The sequence below is a fragment of the Neoarius graeffei genome, chromosome 18 (assembly GCF_027579695.1).
Source record: "Neoarius graeffei isolate fNeoGra1 chromosome 18, fNeoGra1.pri, whole genome shotgun sequence".
NCBI classification, from domain to species: domain Eukaryota; kingdom Metazoa; phylum Chordata; class Actinopteri; order Siluriformes; family Ariidae; genus Neoarius; species Neoarius graeffei.
Genome location: NC_083586.1, coordinates 55781233 through 55794861, shown reverse-complemented (window position 1 = coordinate 55794861; position 13629 = coordinate 55781233). Strand labels below are relative to the sequence as shown.

Genomic DNA, 13629 nt, shown 5'->3' with positions numbered 1-13629 from the left:
ATCAGAGGCGCTGTCTTTGCTTATGTCAGGGCTATAAAATAAAGACTTTTTGTAGCCTAAAACTGCAGAGGTGGCATGCATAATTTGGTCACATCCACTTTCTTTGTGCGATTTCTTCTTCTCAGAATAGAGATCCAGTGGTTTTTTGAGAGACACTGAGGTTAAGGGTTCTGCAGTCTCTGAGGAAACCCTTACATCCTGGATGTAGAACCCTACAGAATAGAGTTTGCATTTCAGACAGGGTTCCTAGCAGAACCCCAGTAGGAAGCAGAGAACCCTGATATGACAGTAACGTACACGGCATGTGTGGCGAACGCGCGCTTCTGCGGCTTCTCCAAGCTACTGCTGGCCTGGAAGGGGAGCATCTATAAAGTTCTCTACAAGGAGTTTCTGGCTTTTTTTGCCATGTACACTGCTATCAGCATCACGTACAGGTGAGTAGCCTATTAAACAAGGGACAGCAGTTATGGACCCATTCACTCATAAAATGCTCAAAGCTATTGGTTTAATGTAACTAACAAGTAGGCTGAATTGGGACCGTTTTGAATTCTGGAATTTTATTCATGCCAGTTTTTCTTGTTTTATTCTAAAATAAAATAGCTCAATACAAGAAAAATTTCTGAAATCCTCAAGGTGATGATTCACTACATATGAAGGAAAATTTTTTATATTATATTCTATAGAACCAGGGCTTAGCTTAGACTGGTTGGAAACCACCATTAATGACATTTAAGAATTAAGAGCAGTATGGTTAGGAATTTGAGGTCATGTGTTTGGACATTTTAGACAGTGTGTTTTGGGAATTTGGGACACAATGGATAGGTATTCAGGACAGCGTATATGGGAATGCAGAACAGAATGGTTGGGAACATGGAACAGCAGGTTTGGGACTTTGGGACAGCATGGTTGGGAATTTGGGATCGATTGGGAGTTTGAGACAGCATGTTTGGGAATTTGGTATAGATTGGGAATTTGGGATAGATTGGGAATTTGGGACAGCATGGTTGGGAATTTGGGATCGATTGGGGATTTGAGAGCATGGCTGTGAATTTGTAATAGATTGGGAATTTGAAACAGTGGTGGGGAATTTGGGACAGTGTGGTTGGGAATTGGGGACAGATCAGGAATTTGGGACAGCATGGTTGGGAATTTGGGATCGATTGTTTGGGAATTTGGTATAGCTTGAGAATTTGAGAACATGGTTGGGAATTTGGAACAGTGGCTGGGAATTTGGAACAGTGGTGGGGAATTTGGAACAGTGTGGTTGGGAATTTGGGACAGTGTGGCTGGAAATTTGGGATAGATCGGGAATTTGGGACAGCGTGGTTGGGAATTTGTGATCGATTGTTTGGGAATTTTGGTATAGATTGGGAATTTGAGAGCATGGCTGTGAATTTGTAATAGATTGGGAATTTGAAACAGTGGTGGGGAATTTGGGACAGTGTGATTGGGAATTGGGGATAGATCAGGAATTTGGGACAGCATGGTTGGGAATTTGGGATCGATTGTTTGGGAATTTGGTATAGCTTGGGAATTTGAGAACATGGTTAGGAATTTGGAACAGTGGCTGGGAATTTGGAACAGTGGTGGGGAAATTGGAACAGCGTGGTTGGAAATTTGGGATAGATCGGGAATTTGGGACAGCATGGTTGGGAATTTGTGATAGATCGGGAATTTGGGACAGCGTGGTTGGGAATTTGGGATCGATTGTTTGGGAATTTTGGTATAGATTGGGAATTTAAGAGCATGGTTGGGAATTTGTAATAGATTGGGAATTTGGGACAGCATGGTTGAGAATTTGGGATAGATCAGGAATTTGGGACAGCGTGGTTGGGAATTTGGGACAGTATGGTTGGCAAAACCACTTAGTTGGCACTAGCACAGTGGTACAGTACAGTTTACTCATATGTACAGTATCTTTCCCAGATTCTTTCTTACGGATGAGCAGAAGAGATACTTTGAAAAGCTCTCAATTTACTGTAACCATTACGCCAGCCTCATCCCAATGTCTTTCGTCTTGGGTATCAGTATTGATTTATTTACATTCTTATACACACTAGAAACTTACATAGTGGATACGATGCAATGGTGTTTCTACACATTCATGTTGTAAATCCATGCAGGTTTCTACGTGACCGTGATACTGAACCGCTGGTGGAGTCAGTACACGTCGATCCCGCTGCCGGACCGGGTGATGTGCGTGCTCTCGGGCAGCGTACAGGGCGAGGACGAGCGTGGAAGACTGCTGCGGCGCACACTCATGCGCTACACCAGTCTGTCTGCTCTGCTCATCCTGCGCTCCATCAGCACCGCCGTCTTCAAGCGCTTTCCCACCATGGACCATGTGGTGGAGGCGGGTAAGCCTGAAATATGAAGATGAGGGGGTCTGTGAACATGAGTAAAATTAAATTAGGAGTAAACTTGGGTCTTATCAAGGTGTTTGTGATCCTGGTTATGAGCTCAAAGAGCTCATCCTCTATTAATTTTTTATTTTATTGTACCTAATAACCCCTTATCTAAGAGAAATGTTTAAGGGGATCTATGCAGCACTTATTGGTTATGTCCAAGTCATTCCCTTAGTAACTTGGTCATTAACTGGAGTTCTTCTTTAGGAGTGTTAAGGCAGGAAAATACACCAATCTCTCTCTCTATCTCTCTCTAGGATTTATGACACGGGAGGAGAGGAAGAAGTTTGAGAGTCTGCACTCTCCCTATAATAAATACTGGATCCCGTGTGTGTGGTTCACTAACCTGGCCGCCGTGGCTCGATGTGAAGGCCGAATCAAAGACAATAACACTTATAAACTGCTGATGGAGGTAATCATTTCAAGTGTTGGGCAAGCTACTTGTAAAATGTAGTGAGCTAAGCTATCAGTTACTCAACAATAAATTAAGCTTCACTACACAAAAGCTACCACCCATAGAAATATAGCAAGCTAAGTTACACAAATATGGCAAAAGTAGTTTAAAGTGCTGATGACACGTTTTTGACATCTTTGGCGATGTTTTATAACATAAAAAGTAATTCTCGATGATCCATATATTAATTCACGAAGGCGCCTATTTTACAAGTTATGATAAAAAACGCGGCTATTTGGGCAGATTTGACGGGGCTGCAGCACCCAGGAGGAGGAGGAGGAGCTATATGACGTCAGCGAAAGAACCTTCCTCCTAACTTACCAGTTTGTTGTTGATGTGACAGGTGTTCAGTTTATCATTATTAGTATTTTTATTATACATTATTATACATTTTATATATATATATATATATATATATATATATATATATATATATATATATACTGTATATATATATATATATATACTGTATATATATAGTTATTATGCCTTCGCGTTCTGTTGCCGGCTTTTGCTCCAAAACCCACAAGGATGGGGTAAGTTTATTCAAGTTTCCTAGAGATCCCGAGCTGCATACGAAGTGGGTGAAGCAAGTCAGGCGCACTCGTGACAAGTGGGAGCCCTCACCAACATCCGTCCTGTGCTCTGAACACTTCGATTTGGATTGTTTTGACACCCTTCCCAGCTTAAAAGAATCTCTTGGGTGTTCAGTTCAGCACAAACGTGTGTTACTACCATCAGCAGTGCCTACACAGTGTTGCCAGATTGGTAGGTTTCCCGCCCAGTTGGGCGGTTTCAAGTGCATTTTGGTGGGTTTTGAACATATTTTGGGCTGGAAAACTTCAGCAGTATCTGGCAACAGATACATATTTTGGGCTGGAAAACTTCAGCAGTATCTGGCAACAGCTCTTCCTACAACTTCCTGGCAACAGATACTGCTGAAGTTTTCCAGCCCAAAATATGTTCAAAACCCACCAAAATGCACTTGAAACCGCCCAACTGGGCGGGAAACCTCCCAATCTGGCAACACTGCCAGTATTCCGGAGGGGGTCTACTAGTAGCTATGCCCGATCCAAAGACAGTCCTCCTGTCAGAATGTGTGTTGTGAAACGACATAAGATAAAGGTACGTAGAGCTATAGATTCTACATGATAATCATAAATGTAATCATAAAGTCGGCATGATATCAGTCATGTATTTGCTTGTGAAAGCTTGCGGCTTTCATGTAACTGCCGCCTAGCAACGAGAGGCAAAGGGTAAAGAGGGTAGGCTATCATAGATTCTATTCGGAAGAGATCAACACAATTCTAGACTCCCAGAAGAGGAAGAGCTAGCACTAGAGAGTTCACCGGCGTTTTCATGCGCCATTTCCATTGAGTAGAACCAGAGTAGAACAGCCAGTGAACCGCAGCGTGTTCTTCCGCTGACGTCACAACATGGCCGCGAGCCACGGACCCAGTTTTCTTGCACTGTGCAATTAAAAGTTGGATATTCGCGTAACAACAGCTTCTTTTCACGTAATTATAACAGAAATCTAACATGTTTGCCATGTTGTATAGTTTATTTAAGAAATTGCATAGAGTCATGTTCGTGTCATCAGCACTTTAACTACATCAGAAGTTACTTCACGTTGTACCAACCTAATGCCAGATCAGTGCAAAATGACAGTCAGATAGATACACTGGTTAAAACATTTATTGAAGAAAAGCCCATGATCTAACACAGTGTAGACAGTGCATTATGTGAAGCATTGAGACATAAATAAAAGCTACCATGCTTACTGCTGGGAATAAAACAAAACAGTTATTGGCCTACTATTAGGTAAACCAGTACTCTAGGAAACAAACTATTTAGTACCAAATTAAAGCTACTGTGTAGTGTTCTATGGGCAAGACATGGCTATAGGTTTAAATTGACCAATTTAAAATTTCTAGGGAAATCAAAACCATATTAACAGGCATCTTATCTCCTCAGGGCCTCCCTTAACGAGAAAACTTCTTCAGACCCCAATTAAGTCTATTCAAGTTACAAATGAACTTCGTGTTTAAGAACCGTGTTAAACTGTGTTTAAGGAAACCATAATATCTAACACCATGATTATAAAGCATGGCTCAGAGAGTGATCACTGGGACAATAGTAAATGAACTGGTCCAAGCTGAAATGAGAATCAAAGTCCTCAAATACATGTTTTAGTGCTGGGGTATGGGAGGGGGGTTATGTCGCATGGCTGGGCCCTTATTGTTCTAACAAGAGGTGTTTGTTTACACGGCACAAGAGAAGCTTTTCAAAAGTGGCATCAGAAAGGCGGTTTCTCTTTGGTCTGAAAATATCTTTTCCTACGCTAAACAGTCTTTCACATGCTGCACTTGCTGGGACCCCTGTGTTGTATTTAAGAAAGACCTTTTTCATCAGTGGCAGGTTTTGGAATGCATTTACAAGTTTGGTTTCAGATGACTGCAAGTAGGAGTCCACTTCATTCAGCTTTGTGGCTGATCTCAGGGATGGGAAGTACCCTGTTACCTCATCACCATCATCAGTTGTGTTGTCCTCATCTGTTTGCATGTGACCTGAAGACTGGGTTTGAAGCAGGTGTACTTCTGCTTTCAGGTCTGACGCAACTTGAGTCTTCTTGTCACTGGGGATGTAGGTCAGTCTGAACATTGGGTGAACTGCAGTGGCTGTGAGCAACCTGGCATCTTGAAAAATGTACTCAAACCTTTTCTTAATCCCACTGATGATGGCATCTACCAGGGGGGTTACAATGATGAAGTTGGCTCTCCCACTTCATCTGTTCCATCTTCTCAAGTAGAATTGAAATGGTTGGCACCAACACTCCCAGGAAACCCATTCGGTCAGACTGTAACACATCAACAGCCTTGGCCAAAGGCATCATAACCTTGGAGTACAGACAAATAAAAATATTAATGTTACATCACATATTGTAGGCGGCACGGTGGTGTAGTGGTTAGCGCTGTCGCCTCACAGCAAGAAGGTCCTGGGTTCGAGCCCCGGGGTCGGCGAGGGCCTTTCTGTGTGGAGTTTGCATGTTCTCCCCGTGTCCGCGTGGGTTTCCTCCGGGTGCTCCGGTTTCCCCCACAGTCCAAAGACATGCAGTTTAGGTTAACTGGTGACTCTAAATTGACCGTAGGTGTGAATGTGAGTGTGAATGGTTGTCTGTGTCTATGTGTCAGCCCTGTGATGACCTGGCGACTTGTCCAGGGTGTACCCCGCCTTTCGCCCGTAGTCAGCTGGGATAGGCTCCAGCTTGCCTGCGACCCTGTAGAAGGATAAAGCGGCTAGAGATAATGTGATGTGTGTGTGATGTGATCACATATTGTTCAATTATTTAACTCATACAATTGAGTTATGATTATTAATACTATTATTACATACTTTATTTATCCCATATGAAATTCAGGCTATTATTATTATTATTATTATAGTGGTTGTCATGTTGACATAAACTGTACTATTTGCACACTTATCATATTTACCTTCACATACTCCTGTATGAACGTAAATTCTGTTGACTTGAACCGTGCCACCTGCAGCTTTTCACAGACTTCATAGAATTCTTGTTCTTTTGTTAGGATACAAGTATTCAAGCGCTCCATCGCATGGTAAGTGGAGTTCCATCTGGTTAAAATGGGCACTATCAGCTGACAGCCTAGCTTTTCTTGAATAGTATCAGAGGCTTGAGTGCTCCTGTGTTGCTTGTTCCAAAGAGCCTGACATTTGGCAAGTGTTGATCTCGATACTCTTTTAAATGGCTCTGATTGGGTCAACGCATGCTCAATATCTCGGGTGGCAACAAGATTGAGGGTGTGGTAGCACACCGCTGATGAGGAGGGAGGCTGTAATCTTCCTGTGTTTCATCTAGGATGTCTGTGAGATTGATGAAGATGGGATGATCATCCTCATCTTCCTCCTCCTCATCCTCCTCTTGTCTGTAATCCTGGATACTTCTCTGAACTTCCGAGAACATAGTAAATGCCTTTATGAAGTTAGACCCATTATCTGTAGTTGTCAGTCACCTCGTCTTTTATGTTGAATTCTCTGTGAACATCTTCAAGCATCTCAGCTAAAACATCAAAAGTGTGCCTCCCTACAATTCTACGACAGGCTATTGCCCCAGAGCGGATGTTCAAGGAGTCTTCATCTATCCAGTGGATACTGACACCAAGGAAGCTCCTATTATTTGATGACCAGGCATCTGTGGTGGTACATATGTGACTCTGTTTGGACAATACATCAGCCAAAGCACTCTTCATGGAAGAGTATTCCTTGTCAAGCAGCCGCCCCAATGTCCGCCTTGACATCAAATGCCTTGAGGGCAGAATTTCACTAAATAATTGTTGATATTCAGGTCTGTCCACAGTGTGGAGTGGGTGCATTCCTTGAACTATGAAGTTAAGAATGAGTTTATCAAAATGTTCCTGAGATATGATGCGTGTGCCCCCCCGAAAAACTGTGACACACTGGTTTGTAAAGCATGGTCTTCATCATCCAGAGGTAGACATCTCCTCTTGGCCCGTTTGCGCTCCTTGTCCATGCATGCCATTTTATTTGGGTGGACCCTCTAGAGAAGAAATGATTGATTCATGATTATTTTTTGTGTGTGTGGTTGTGGTAAGGACTAGGGTTATATTTCCCTTGGTAGGCTAAGTTAATCAGGCCTACCCAAAAAAAACTAAACTGAGTAGGCCTAGGTCAAGGGTCTCCAACAGGTAGCTGGGTCACCAACTGCTTTGAAGTAGCTCTCCAAAGGGTCAAATGAAATGTAAACAGATTTGTGTAAACTTTCTGTCTGGTCACTATAAAATGATAATATCCCAGTTCTACTGCTCTCTGATGAGAGTTGATGTTAGTAGTGCTCATCAGATTTGACTACTATGGAAAAAGGGACCAAAAAAGTTATAGTTAAAATATTTTTCTCTCCACAAGTTTAGATGACACTTTAGATGAGTACTGCAAGTGAGTATGATAAAGGATGTAACATCTACAGTATCTCTAAGACTATCAATAGGCCAATAGATAAATGCTGTAAAATAGTTGTAGAGTAGCACTTGGCCACATTGATTTTGTCAAAGTAGCTCTCGGAGAAAAAAGGGTTGGAGACTCCTGGCCTAGGACCTTGAACATCTCTGAATATCCGAATAACTGGAGCCTATTGATAAAAACACTTATGTATATGCTAATCTAATTTCACAATGATTAAAAACTGCATGTAGCCCAGTGGCGGCTGGTAGTCTTTCAAACAGGGGAGGCTGGTTGGTTACGATATTTCCAGATTTTAAAAGAAAAAAGAAAAAACACATCAAGTTTGCCCATACTCTTGCAGAGAGAGCCAACGAACCACAGATCACCCTAACGACCCTCTAGGCTGCTAACACCATTCACACCCGGCCTCCAGTGACCCTAACACCTACAGGATGACTGAGGGTCAATGATCCATGTGACCTCAACGACTCTCCTTAGGGTTGCTTTTGGTCCATTAGAGGATAAATACCTGGAAGTTCCCACTAGTCACACAGAACTGAAGAAGCCTTTCAGATGAGAAATGAAACGTCTTCATAAATTGCTGGGTTTCACGTGACATGACTTCCGCCTCATTAGTTATTCAAAACTTTAGCTGGTGGTCTACCAAAGCTCAGTCGATGAAGTGTTTGTACGGAGAAGGTGCATTGCTTGCATGAAAAACGCCTTATGCTTGTGTTGTTTTAGGTTGTTCGAATCGATCAAACCATGAAACTGATAAGTTTCTTCAGGGTTCCCCGTGAACCAGTGGCGGCCGGTAGTCTTTCAAACAGGGGAGGCTGGTCGGTTACGATATTTCCAGATTTTAAAAGAAAAAAGAAAAAACACATCAATTTTGCCCATACTCTTGCCTCTGATCTGGCTGATTGTTGGCAGGGTCACAAACTGTGAAATAACAGGTTCTTTTGGCCCATTAGCCTACTGTCCAATATACATGATGGTGGTGTTGGGGGGATATATTTTAACATTTTATATTTTAAAATTGTGGCATGTTTAAAAATTTATCATTATTGAAAGCAGCTCTTTGTCAGGAACCTCAGCAGTAACAGCAGAGTGTTCTGGAATAGGCACAAGCACTGACCTTGGGGAGCCAAACATAGAGCTGGGTGCCACACATTTCATTCAATGACACTTTCCCTATATTTTACTTATTTTGACTGAGAAATGTTTTATTGACAATTTTGATAACCCTTCACTTTTAATCGAGGTCTGTAGTGTGAAATGTTCTTGGCTGTGTTTTTGTTTAAAAATGTTTTCCAAATTGTAGCTGTGTTTAATTCATATCCATAAAAATATATATTCCAATATAATATACTCAGCATAAACATTTTAAATAGATTCTATATTTTTGGTCCATCCATGACATATTGCTAAAGTAGCCTATTTACTGTTGTTGATGTGGGTCACTTGCTGTTAGCCAATTCACTTTCTCGTACCAGGAGAGCTGAAAGGAACGAGTATTATTCCCTACCTTTTTCACCAAGTCAATTTGAGGCATTGGTCTACCCTGCTCTTTAATTTTAATTTTTTCCTCGAAAGGAAGACTGGCAAATGGCTTCGCCAAAATTAAATCAGCAATGCTTGGCATCCGTGCGCAGCTTTCTTGCTAGCTGACTAGCCCCCTCAAGTTCAAGTTCAGTCACTCAAATAAACGAAATTTCTGGAACTAAGATAGCAAACTTGACAACACTATATTTACACTTTATTTACAATGAAAATATATACAAACTAAAAAAGCTGGCAGAAACCGTATGTAATGAATGAAATCGAAATGTAAGCTGAGCTCTTACAATACACCACAGCACTTGCGAATCCGCATGGGACTGAACTGAAATTCACCGCTGCCTGTCTATAGTTGAAACGAGCTGTCAATCAAAGAAAATAGCCGGCCGCTTTCACCAATCACCAGTCTCCTCGCAGAAACTGCCATGTCCCTCCCACTGTGAGGCTGGGAGTCCGTGGGCGGGCATTTTCGCAGTATTTGTCCAATAATCGTCTTGCATTTTGAGATTGACAAGCGCAGAGCTCCCAAATGCCACTGAAGTCCACTGAGGCTGGGCTGCATTGCGCCGTCACGAGGGGGAAAAACTCATGCACACATTAGGCGAACTGGGGAAAGTTATAAGGGAATGATTTCGCACTGTAGTTGGGTTGAGCACATATATTTCTATGATTCTGGATCTGAAATAGCAATGTTATAAGGTCGGCTATAACATAAGCCTAGCGCAATTCATCCTACACGATGTTCGTCATTTTTAGAGGAGGCTGAGCCTCCCTCGTTGTCTTAGAGCAATCGCCCATGCCGTGAACTAATAAAAAAGGGTGAACAAACACAGGATTTCACAAAAAGATGCCAAGAAAGGTGGCTTTCGAACCTCTCACTGAAATCGAAGGGAGCCGAGTCGAAGCATGCTCGAGTTTGCAGTGATCACTTGGTGAAAGGTTTGTATTTCCCTCTCAGCTCTGTCCTTAGTGTTTTCCAAGTACCTTTCTTGCTATGTGTCGTTATTTTACGGTACTTTTTTTAGTCCCGAAGCGCTAAAGTCCCCAGCTGTTTCTTTATTTACTCCTCACGAAGTCCATATGCATGAAGGTCGCGACAAAATTCTTCCCCAGCCGTACAGTTACAATGCGCCGTGATCACTTCTCCGTCTTGTTTAACTAAGATCCAGGTCTTTAAAGGGGTTTCTGATGATCTTTGTGAATGATTTAGCTGAGAGATAAGAGCCAACACAAGTCAGAATCAGTCAACTGTTGTTTGTTTACACTTCAATTTGCAGTGCTTCGTTGTAAAGACGCAGACAAAAAGCTTTTAAAAAAAACCCCACTTACACGGGCAAAAAAAAATGCAGGATTCGTTGGGCAGCAACTTGATAGCGAGGTCCTTTACCCAGCCACATACAAAAAAGTTGTAAGCCTCCATACTCTTCCACGCTTTCATGTGTTTTGCGGTGTAGAAGGACGTCTGCAACACCAGATAGTTCGAGATGTCGGGGAACTCGACTGAAGGGTAGTTTTTGAGATTGTATGAAAAATCCTTCTTTCCCAGACCGTAGGGGTCGATTCCATTGCACATAGCAACCTTCTGAATACATCTAAAGCCAGCAATGGCTTCTAGATTACAAATGTACTCTGATAAGTTATCGGTAGTTGTTTGCACTACGGCAGCCGTTTAGATCACCAGCTATTTCACTTCCAGTAAAACCGCTAATAAGTCATGTGACTGAAACTCAGCAATTTCAAGCAAATCCAGGCACCTTCTTTAACACCTATGGTTTACGATGACTGAGAACCTTCACAGACAACTTTCAGGATGCAAACGACTCTTTGAGGAACATTCAACGATGAAGAAATCTGAATTAAAGTTTTATTATGCTTGAAAGTTTGTGAACCCTTTAGAATTTTCTATATTTCTGCATAAATATGATCTAAAACATTGTCAGATTTTCACACAAGTCCTAAAAGTAAATAAAGAGAACCCAGTTAAACAAATGAGACAAAAAATATTATACTTGGTCATTTATTTATTGAGGAAAATGATCCAATATTACATATCTGTGAGTGGCAAAAGTATGTGAACCTTTGCTTTCAGTATCTGGTGTGACCCCCTTGTGCAGCAATAACTGCAACTAAACGTTTCCGATAACTGTTGATCAGTCCTGCACACCGGCTTGGAGGAATTTTAGCCCATTCCTCCGTACAGAACAGCTTCAACTCTGGGATATTGGTGGGTTTCCTCACATGAACTGCTCGCTTCAGGTCCTTCCACAACATTTCGATTGGATTAAGGTCAGGACTTTGACTTGGCCATTCCAAAACATTAACTTTTATTTTTCTTTAACCATTCTTTGGTAGAATGACTTGCGTGCTTAGGGTCATTGTCTTGCTGCATGACCCACCTTCTCTTGAGATTCAGTTCATGGACAGATATCCTGACATTTTTCTTTAGAATTTGCTGGTATAATTCAGAAATCATTGTTCCATCAACGATGGCAAGCTGTCCTGGCCCAGATGCAGCAAAACGGGCCCAAGCCATGATACTACCACCACCATGTTTCACAGATGGGATAAGGTTCTTATGCTGGAATGCAGTGTTTTCCTTTCTCCAAACATAATGCTTCTCGTTTAAACCAAAAAGTTCTATTTTGGTCTCATCCATCTAGAAAACATTTTTCCAATAGCCTTCTGGCTTGTCCATGTGATCTTTAGCAAACTGCAGATGAGCAGCAGTGTTCTTTTTGGAGAGCAGTGGCTTTCTCCATGCAGCCCTGCCATGCACACCATTGTTGTTCAGTGTTCTCCTGATGGTGGACTCATGAACATTAGCATTAGCCAATGTAAGAGAGGCCTTCAGTTGCTTAGAAGTTACCCTGGGGTCCTTTGTGACCTCGCTGACTATTACACACCTTGCTCTTGGAGTGATCTTTGTTGGTTGACCACTCCTGGGGAGGGTAACAATGGTCTTGAATTTCCTCCATTTGTACACAATCTGTCTGACTGTGGCTTGGTGGAGTCCAAACTCTTTAGAGATGGTTTTGTAACCTTTTCCAGCCTGATGAGCATCAACAACGCTTTTTCTGAGGTCCTCAGAAATCTCCTTTGTTCGTGCCATGATACATTTCCACAAACATGTGTTGTGAAGATCAGACTTTGATAGATCCCTGTTCTTTAAATAAAACAGGGTGCCCACTCACACCTGATAGTCATTCCATTAATTGAAAACACCTGACTCTAATTTCACCTTCAAATTAACTGCTAATCCTAGAGGTTCACATACTTTTGTCACTCACAGATATGTAATATTGGATCATTTTCCTCAATAAATAAATGATCAAGTATAATATTTTGTCTCATTTGTTTAACTGGGTTCTCTTTATCTACTTTTAGGACTTGTGTGAAAATCTGATGATGCTTTAGGTCATATTTATGCAGAAATATAGAAAATTCTAAAGGGTTCACAAACTTTCAAGCACCACTGTATATGACCAGTGACATGAAACAAAGTTCAGTTACACAAATTGAAACGTGGCGATTTTCTATGCTATGGAAAGTCCTCACTATAATGACAGGCGTACTAACACCTTCTGCACGCTTCGGCAGCGCATTGATACCTTCACTCTGGAGTGCAGGTATCAATGCGCTGTCGAAGCGCGCAGAAGGTGTTAGTACGCCTGTCATTATAGTGCGGACTTTCCATAGCATAGAAAATCGCCACGTTTCAATTTGTGTAACTGAGCTTGTTTCATGTCACTGGTCATATAAACCTATGTAAACAGGAAAAACACGGAAGAGTTTGGTCACATCTAACTACAGCCCCAAAAAATACCATTGGCCATGCTGAGCCTAGCTACATTGCTGACAGGAGTAACAGTGCGTCTGACTGACTGGGAGGTTGCGCAAAGCTCGGAGAGGTACGGATCAGCTCGTCTCAATTCAGAGAAGAACATATTTCATTATGGAAGTACGGTGGACTGTTCCTTTAAAGTCAAATTTAATCCTTATGCTAGTTTCACAGTAGTTTAATTTAAATTAGTTGAACCCTTTTACTTTATCGCATTAAACTTTCAGTTTGAGTTAGGCTTTCATTTTTATTTCTGCCAACCAAGATCATTAACATTTCCAAAATGACAACAGAAAAAGAAAAAGAGTTCTACAACCCCGATTCCAAAAAATTTGGGACAAAGTACAAATTGTAAATAAAACGGAATGCAATGATGTGGAAATGTCAAAATT

At 41.7% G+C, this 13629-nt stretch overlaps 1 protein-coding gene across 1 annotated transcript in view; it reads left to right on the top strand.

Annotated features, from left to right (window-relative positions):
• Window positions 1-282: 282 nt before the first annotated feature.
• best2 (bestrophin 2) overlaps window positions 283-13629 on the top strand; it is a 28048-nt gene continuing 14701 nt past the window's right edge. Inside the window, exons 1-4 of the mRNA XM_060899558.1 lie at window positions 283-434; window positions 1927-2021; window positions 2124-2357; window positions 2663-2817. Of these exons, the coding sequence (XP_060755541.1) occupies window positions 283-434; window positions 1927-2021; window positions 2124-2357; window positions 2663-2817 (636 nt within the window). The remainder of the gene's footprint in view (window positions 435-1926; window positions 2022-2123; window positions 2358-2662; window positions 2818-13629) is intronic.